Genomic DNA, 9,111 nt, shown 5'->3' on the forward strand with positions numbered 1-9,111 from the left:
GAGCCTTCAAGAATGTATTTGATTATTAGATATTCTCCCTTTTTTCCTTCTGATGTATTCCTTTGTATCTTCAATCCCTTTTGGTCTCATCTCTCCCAGTCACGATGACCCCTATCCTTCCTTAAGGGTGATTGCAATTTTCTCTTCTTTCTAATTCATTTGAAGGAGTTCTTTTATTAAAAAAAATAGATAGTATATACTAACCTCAAGAACATATTAACACTTCATCTCTAGTGGCTAATGGAAGCTTTCTAAAATTTAAATTTTTGAAGACGAAGAGTTAGTATAATATTAAGGTTAGTAGCCTCAAACAAAATGCCATTGGTGGCATTTTGAAACAGAGGAGTCAAAGCAAGGTCATGATGAGTGACAATTGCCCACGCCCGAGAGAGAAGCATGCTATCACGCGCACGACAACACCAACAAGCAGCCTTGGTATACCTTCATAGGTAAGAATTGATTCTAGGAGTTATAAGAGAGGATAAAATAATCACCAAAAAGAGAGAGAGAGAGAGAGAGAGAGAGAGAGAGAGAGAGAGAGAGAGAGAGAGCGAGCTCTCCCTCTTGTCTCGCTCCTTGGCTTTCTCTCCTTATGTCCCAAAAGTCAAAAGTTTTTACTATGTTAGTAGTAGAAACTTACTATTATAATGAAAATAGGAACTCTTTTTTTTTTCAATTTTGAAGTGCTAGGTAAAACCCCCAGGTCAAGGACAACCAAAATGTGCAAACCCGTGTGAAAGCTATTGAGAGAGATTTCACGGTTGGAGTGGTGCAGAAGGTCCGCACACGAGTCCTCTATTTACCAAAATAGGCGTCTTCAATTGTGACACAGCACACAGATTTTCGGCTTCATTCGTGCGAACTTCGAGGCAAAAAACGTCTTTAAAGTGTTAAGACCACACGCGAGCAAGAAAAGGGACGATAGTGATCAGGGGTTGAACACAAGTTTACACAAATGGGTCACTCCAAGGCAACTGATTTGGATCATCTACCCAAACAATTTGTACATCTTTTATGGGGGGATTCGTTCTACTTCCAGTGATTGTCCCTGGAACAACATAACCTTGAAATTTTGCTTACAAACCCAAGATTTTGCTTACAGTCTGCACTCCTATACATGAATTCGTTACCATTAACTCAATCCATGTAGCCAACAGGCTTCAAAACGCGAATTGAGGGGGGAGAAGCAGGGTCCAAGCAGGAAGTGGCGGTCGGGCAGAAACGTCCGTCTTCTCAGCTCCTGGGCACAGACCCTCTACTATTGGTAGTGCTGCACGTGGGGCGACATGGGCCTCCTTTGCACGCCTCCTGTTGGCAAAGCTGGGCGGCGCCCATCGGGCCCTGGCAAGATGGAGGGCGTCAAACATGAAGGGGATGCCGCAGGGCCAACGAAAGCGCTGCTTGTACTCTTGCTCTTCCGCCGGCCCTGGTCTTTCTCTCGCTTCTTCAACATTGTGGCGCTGCCACTGCTGAACATAGAGGATCGCCTTCGTGACTCTATATTGCCATCATCATGACCCCTATTCTCTGCTACATCATGGTAATTAGTCATGTGGCTCAGCTCATCACGCATCTCCGCAGCATGAGAAAAGGAAGGGTCATGATCAGGATGATGATCAACATCTTCTGAGGGACTACTTGTTCCTTTCTTGGTGTGGAAAAAATCCCATTCAAAGACCATCTCCTATCCTTTTTATGATGCTGGGGCGATGAAGAGGATAAGATGGATGCAGGAGAATTGGGGGAGGAAGCATCTGAGGATGAGCTACAAGCCCAGACTCCCAAATTCATGTCCACAGTGCCACCGATGTTGCTTCGATGGACGCCAACAATAGGTGGCAACTGCTTGCATTCCCTTCTCTTGAGCATTAGATTACTCTTATCAAGACTAGTAGTGCAAAGTAGATCCTCTTCTAAAACCCCAATCCAGCAACCACCTGATCTCTACCTGAACGCTGCTGATTTCTGTCAATAGAACCAGAATAGTTATATTTATGAGGACTCTTATCAGAGTCTGCTACAGCGCCATCCAGCGACACATCCATGACTGCATGCAAATGATGAATATTGGGGGTATCTGGGTAAATACGGTCTTTTGTACAAGAATATGTGGTGGGCATGAGCATGGTAATTGAGCCGCACTTTTCCATTGAGGGGAGAGACTGAGAAGTTTGGGAGAAGCAAGAGGATCATCACTAGGAAGCTCTGAGAGGTTAAACTCAAAATCCGAGTCATCAGATTTGTGGACAAGGGAAGAGGGAGTAGTTAAAGCTGCGCCTGGCGTTGAAGATGCATGTCTGCTGATGCATCCATGTTAGCTAGCACAACAGCACTAATCTGAGAGCTTGGACACATCAAAGATGCAACCATAGATACTGTGCTAATTCTGATTATGCTTAGTCAAGAAATTGAATGCTCAATTTTAATTAAGTGGCATAGACCCGAGGCCAAGGAAAGGAAAGCAGATCAATGAGGCCCCTCTATCTGTATTTAAAGGGTGTGAACAGCTCAAAGGATACTAGCTTGAGATGCAAGATTTGAAAGAGAGGGCCATGGCCTACCAAAATGACTCGGGCGTATACATTACATTATACTGGTCTATTTTGTGTGAATGTCATCCATGACGAGCAGCGATTTCACATATCCTGATTCCTTCCTTTTGGCCTATAGACCTTTTGTGGGCGTGTGTGGACATTTCTTAGTCAATCTTTGCCTTGCCAAATTGTCAAATTGCCAAATTGCTCCATTTGTCACCTTTCTCACGACCTTAGGCAATAAATTTACTTTTGGTACTCCATGGATACCATTGTGAGGGCTTTCGATAGATTTTGAGCTTGCCTTGAAAAAACTAGTGTTACAGACCGGCCGGGAGGCCGGTCTGTCCCACTATTTTTTGGCCGCTTCGCGGCAAAATAAGAATATTTCTCAAATGATAGTTGTTTATGACCTCATTTGCAACTCATTGCGACTCTTTCATTGCGATTTTGGATCGTAATGTCTTGCTCCCGAGCTTTTTCTTGGGGGTATAGTAGCTCTCTCTCTCTCTCTCTCTCTCTCTCTCTCTCTCTCTCTCTCTCTCAAGGACACATAGGTCCGTTACGTCCATGGAAGAATCTTGATTTTAATATAAAATATATATCCTCTTTTCATTATCCAACTCTCTCTCACTCTCTCAGGGGCACATAGGTCCTTTACGCCCATAGAAGAATCCTGGTTTTAATATAAAATACATGTCCGCTTTTCATTATGCAACCCCCCCCTCTATCTCTCTCTTTATTGTAGAGAGAGAGAGAGAGAGAGAGAGAGAGAGAGAGAGAGATGATTCCAAAAATAATCATGGAGTCAAGATGGCTTTTTTAAATACATCTTCCTCATTTCTCAATTTAATGCCTCCTTATAAAGGTTGACCTGCCTTTTTAATATGGAAGAAGTCTGCATATTTTTCTATGGGCTGCTTCACAATCAACATAGTTCGGGACTACCTATCACACTTGAGAAATTCATCACTACAATCAATAAACACAATTTGGCTCAAAATCTATTTCAAACAACAATCGGTGTGACCATGGACAATCAAATATGAATTATATGTTTCAACTAAAAAATGAAGGTGCAATAAAAGCATTTGCACCAAGCATCCTTGCTACTACATTCTTCAAATACCATAACCTTATACTAATAACTCAAAATCGTAGTCTACAAACTCTAGTATGTGCTCTAAACGTCCAAGGTCCAAATTCTACCAAATGATGGCGTACTTGGCGTGGTGTATCGACTTGAGTAAAAACCCTAAGTCGGTACTGCTCATCGAAGCCTATAAAGCGGAGCGTTGCATTGATAGGAAGCTGGAAGCCAACAAACCAAATTGTGGCAACTATTTGGTCACCATTCTCATTGTGTTCAAATGCAACATGGTAATATCCAAGTGTAAAAGATGACAATTGCCCAAGGTATAATGATAACTCATAAAGGCCAATAAGTACATGTGAAAATGTGCAACACTGCCTGCATTAAAAATAAAAATTGTTAGTTGGTACACTTATTGAAACAATTCTACGGCTAATGCTACAGTCACAAAAACTATAAATTACCCTAAAACACCAGAGTTCTCCAAAACATGAACCACTGTATTTGCAGATGGTGTCCACGCCAACGAAGGGGATCTAAAAAATGACAAAGAAAAATGTATATGGCGATGATGAGAGTAAGAACCAATGTCAAAATATACACACAAGAAAAACTTACTTTGAACCATTTGAGGTGCACGACCTACAACATATGAAATGGCACGTCGAGGATCTGTCTGCAATCACAAGAAAGAAAAGGCAATAAGATCATGGAAATGTCATTATTTGTGAGAAATTGTTAAGCTATGAAATGAATAAAAACAATTCACTATTCCAAGGAGACAGCAACATACAAAGATCATTCGGTTGTCAATTGCAACACCTCTTTGTAACAATATTTGGAGTCCTTGCAGAAGCTGATAAAACCCCATCATTACTTTGTAACTTTCTATTGTCAACCACAACCTTGATGGCATTGGAAGAGCTTACACGAGACATAGCCACATACAACTGTCCATGGCTAAAAACAGGTGATGCCAAATATAGTCCCAAGATTCCAAGTGTTTGCCCCTGTGCCTTGTTGATAGTCATTTCAAATGTAAGCTTGACAGGGAATTGTCATCGTCTCATTTCAAAAGGAAGACCCAAGGAACTTGTGGTGACAAAATCAATCCGTGGTATTAGCACAATATCCCCAGCATTCTTGCCTGTGATTATCTCTGCTTCTAAAACTCTACCATAGAGTTGTCTACATATTAGCCTTGTACCATTGCACAAACCATGTCTCGCATCCAAATTACACAACAACATGATTGGGGAATTTTCTTTTAATTTTAGTACATGCGGTGGATATCCACCCCCAAGATCTAAGTTATTTATAAACTCAAGTGTATATAAGTGGTGAATTTGGTCCTCATTTGAACAAAGGGAGTCTGCACTGAAGTACTCTTTGCTTACACCTGGTAGCCGTCTCAAAGCAAGACTGTTTATCATATCAATTTCTTTATTCTTTGGCGCGAGAATGCCTCGCTCTTTGAAGAAGTTAGCAAAATTATCAACATACGACATGCTCCCATATATGTGATCAATCAGATTTTCAATAGAATTTCCTTCCAAAAGCATGTTAGCGGGAATGATGACATTGTCATTGTCAGCATCTGCATGCACATCACGATTGCCAATGTCACGTACCCATGTTGCAAAGACTCTTTCTGTTTGAATTGTGGCGGAGTCCACCAAACGCATGTTTTCTGTCAATTTCAAAACCTCTATTTTTTTCCATGTGTTTGAATTGCACAACGACACCCCCACTATGTCCTCACGTCGCCCCTTTGGAACAACTGGCAAAATTTGTCTAAAGTCACCTCCCAACAATAGTGTCTTGCCTCCAAACAAAACATCTTTCTGCATGATGTCTCGCAACATTCTATCAAAAGCCTCAAAAGCATGTCTATGGATCATGGGGGCCTCGTCCCATACAATCAAAGCGGTTTGCTTTAGTAGTTCTTCAAGATTTCTAGTGACCTTCACATTACATGTAGAGTGGCTATTAAGCTCTATAGGTATTTTGAATCGTGAATGAGCGGTTCTTCCATTAGTGAGAAGCAATGCAGCAATTCTAGATGATGCACAAGCTAGTGCAATTTTTTGTTGGCCTCGTAATCGAGAGAGCAAGGCATTGTATACAAAAGTTTTTCCTGACCCCCCAAGCCCATCCAAGAAGAATGTACGTCCCCTATTTTGTTCAACAGCTTCTAGAACTATACGATAAGCATGGCATTGACCTACATTTAATAATCTCTCCATCTCTGAGGCTAAGTTTGATTGCTCGTGTACATCAAACATTCTCTCCTCTCGAAGCAAACTATTCTCAAGCATCTGCAATTGTGATCTATCAATTTGAGGCATGCTAGGAAAGTCACCCAAGCTCTTTCCATGTACCCTCAACAAATTATCCAAGCTTTTCAAAGCCTGTATCATTGACTGATTGGATAAATCATCATCATGACCATGAGTTGTTAGCACATGAAAATAGTCCTCAGAAAACTATACGGAGAACTTTGTCCATAACAGCTCGGGAGAGACTGGTGCACAATACACAAGTATGATTGCAGAAAGCTCACACAATTGTGGTCCACTTCGGATAAAACTTGCCTCTTCCAAGAACATCATCCATTCCCCATCACTTTGTAGCATTGCAAGCATCCTTGAAGGTGGGATAAGTGCAACCATCAACAGTGAAGATCTTTAAATGAAGTGCTACCCTTGCATACAGTAAGTAGCATTTGTAAGTAGTACAAGTCTCCAACAGATGGGACTACATTGTATATTCAACCAATGCAATCACCTTTCTTACGTGCAGTCCAACATTTTTTATCTTTATTCCAAACCCATCTTTCTAGGAAGTCTATGTAACGAAGATTGTGTGCAGTAGGTTCAATTTGATTTATGGAAAACCATTCTGTTAGAGTTGTTCTTTTGTTACCATCATTCCTCAAAAGTTCTCTTATGTCGGTCGTGTCTTGAAAGGTCACAGTGTTTTGCATGGGAAGGTGGGCATGCAAGATTTGTACCGATGGCTTTTCATAGTGCATGTCAAAACCAAAGATTCTCCATATTGCCTCAGATGAGGAAACATAGCGTGCATCAAGGTAGCTTTTTATCTCGTCAACAATACCTTTCCCACCTTGCATCACAATGGTTGCTCGATCATGCCCCTTACATAAGTACTTGTACAAATACTTCACATCACTAATTGTAGAGCACACTTCAACATTGATGTGTGCTTTATATCTCATTGAAAGAAATGGATTGTAAGGCACCACCCATCGGTTGTCTAACTTCTTCCCCTTTACAATCACATACTTTTCATCATCCCTTCTCATGTATGTGGGATATCCATTGCTATCAAGCATCGTGGAAACACAAAACTTTCGAGGGTACTTGAACCTACACTTTCCTTCTCTCATACATGGACATTGGGGATACTCAGTACCACAGGGGCCGTGTACATTAGAGTGACAAATTATCTCATATAGCTCAGGGAAGGATTGCTTATCAGGAAGTTCTACACAAACCAACCTATCATAGTCAGCTAATTGCATAGGCTTAAATCTGCTTGCAAGAATCAACAAAATATGTGCATGTGGTAGACCTCTCTTTTGAAACTCGATTACGGACACGTGACCTACTACATCTCCAAACACTGACCTCTTAATCAGTAGAGACATCATATCCCTAAACTTTTGGTAGAATACTCTGCTCACCAAATCTGGACGATCTAAAGTATCTTGTCCAGGCAATAACGCATCTTGTATCTCTCCCCATCGTGGATTACAAGTGAATGTTATGAATAAATCAGGTTTTCCTTTCTTTCGCACTATAGCCATAGAGTCCTGATATAACTGATGCATATATCTTGGCCCTCCTATGAATGAAGATGGTAAGACTATCCGTCGGCCGGTTTGCCTACCAATGACTCCCTTGACTCCATCTCTTGTTCCAACCATATCCACCAAACCTGCATATGATTCAGCCCGAAGTGTGTCTTGATGATTTCTCACCCACAATAACCTAAACTCTTCCATTGAGCTATATGCATCTACAATGTATTTTTGGAGGAGTCTACTCCCTCATAGGAGGCACTGTATACTGTCATCCCTTACTTAAAGCCGATACGCATAATAATCTTTTTGACTTGGCACCATAGAAATATGCCATCCATCTTCACCCCGTGGAAATAGGAGTACATACAACAATGACATATATGCTATGTGTGTGTTAGAGACTCTTTTCAGTCCTCCGTGTACTGAGCCGATTAAGACGTCAGGATGGCCGACGGTCATTTCACCCCCATGACTGGGCATAATAGCTACAATCTCTCTACCACGTGGTGCTACTTACTGCCAACCGCTCACTCGGTTTTCTTTAATCACCATAGAGATATTAGAAGCTTGTAAGGTTTGCATCATTGCACTCATAGAACGAAAGGCTTGGGCATACGAATTGTAACGATGTATCATATTCTGCAGAATAAGGTGCACTCATTTAGATCTTTTACCTGGCGTAATCTACTTTGTAGCTCGTGCTCTGTGTCATAGAAGTAAAGTTGTGCAAAGAGTGGTGCTATGTTAGCGTCTTGATTGGGCATCAAGGGACCAATGCTATGATATGTTTGACCATGTACTCTAAATGTGTAAACTCCTCTACCTCTCATAAACCTATCATCTATATGCGCACCCAAAGATGAAAAAGCCAATACACTATTATAGGCACGTATGTTTTGCAAAAATTCTCTACTTGCTAATGTCATGTCATGCATGAGATGCCCCAATTCATTTGGTGGAGGCAATAATGGAAGAAGCTTCACTTCACCATCGCCACAACAGTACTTTCCGACAAAATTTTGAAATTTTTTCCCTTCACTTTTCCAGCACAATGCTTGGCATTTGTTGCAGGAATAGACAAGTCCACCAAGATTGTGTAGCAAGCACTTTCCATATTGAAGACGCAACAAAGAGGAGATAGTATTGGCCCCTTGTTCAGGATACACCATAGCATATGGACAAACACCCCTTTTCAACCTTGTTAAAGTTACCTTCATTATATGCAGTAAATGTCATATTATGTACAAATGTATCTACCACCACATCATCTTCGTTGTCATCATTCACCATTACAACTTTCTCATCACTATCACCAATTTCATTTCCCATGCATTCTAAAGTAGCATGATCATTTCCATGTTTCAAAATACACTCGTGGTCCAAACTATCACGGTCAAGTTGGTGAGTAGTAGGAAGCATTGGTCGGTCACTTTGCAAAGTGTTTTAAATTTCTTGCAAAGGCTGTCGAACCCAACTTCTTGCATTCTCTCGTTTAGCCCTACGTGTCTCATCAAACATTCGAACATGTTTGCACGTCTAGGCGATAATATTCGTGGTCCAAACACCATATCTGCACAAGTAAAAAGGAATCTATGCACATGTCATTCTTTAAAGCTTGAATATTTGCATAATACAATGGCAATACACATGTCGATAAT

The 9,111-nt window shown here is 41.1% G+C and overlaps 2 protein-coding genes and 1 pseudogene across 2 annotated transcripts; all 3 read right to left on the minus strand.

Moving 5' to 3' along the window:
* Window positions 1-960: 960 nt before the first annotated feature.
* LOC147421220 (uncharacterized) lies at window positions 961-4,498 on the minus strand (annotated as a pseudogene).
* Window positions 4,499-4,685: 187 nt separating this feature from the next.
* On the minus strand, window positions 4,686-6,047 carry LOC147421221 (uncharacterized). Its single transcript, XM_086504616.1, has one exon. The coding sequence runs from the start codon at window positions 6,045-6,047 to the stop codon at window positions 4,686-4,688; it is 1,362 nt and encodes a 453-aa protein (XP_086360742.1).
* A 350-nt stretch (window positions 6,048-6,397) lies between these two features.
* LOC147421222 (uncharacterized) lies at window positions 6,398-8,872 on the minus strand. Its single transcript, XM_086504617.1, has 2 exons — window positions 8,665-8,872; window positions 6,398-7,587 (listed from the first exon to the last, which is right to left on the minus strand). The coding sequence occupies exons 1-2, from the start codon at window positions 8,870-8,872 to the stop codon at window positions 6,398-6,400; spliced, it is 1,398 nt and encodes a 465-aa protein (XP_086360743.1).
* Between the last annotated feature and the right edge of the window lie 239 nt (window positions 8,873-9,111).

This window comes from Adiantum capillus-veneris, chromosome 28, assembly GCF_014529385.1.
Source record: "Adiantum capillus-veneris isolate H3 chromosome 28, ASM1452938v2, whole genome shotgun sequence".
Taxonomy (NCBI): domain Eukaryota; kingdom Viridiplantae; phylum Streptophyta; class Polypodiopsida; order Polypodiales; family Pteridaceae; genus Adiantum; species Adiantum capillus-veneris.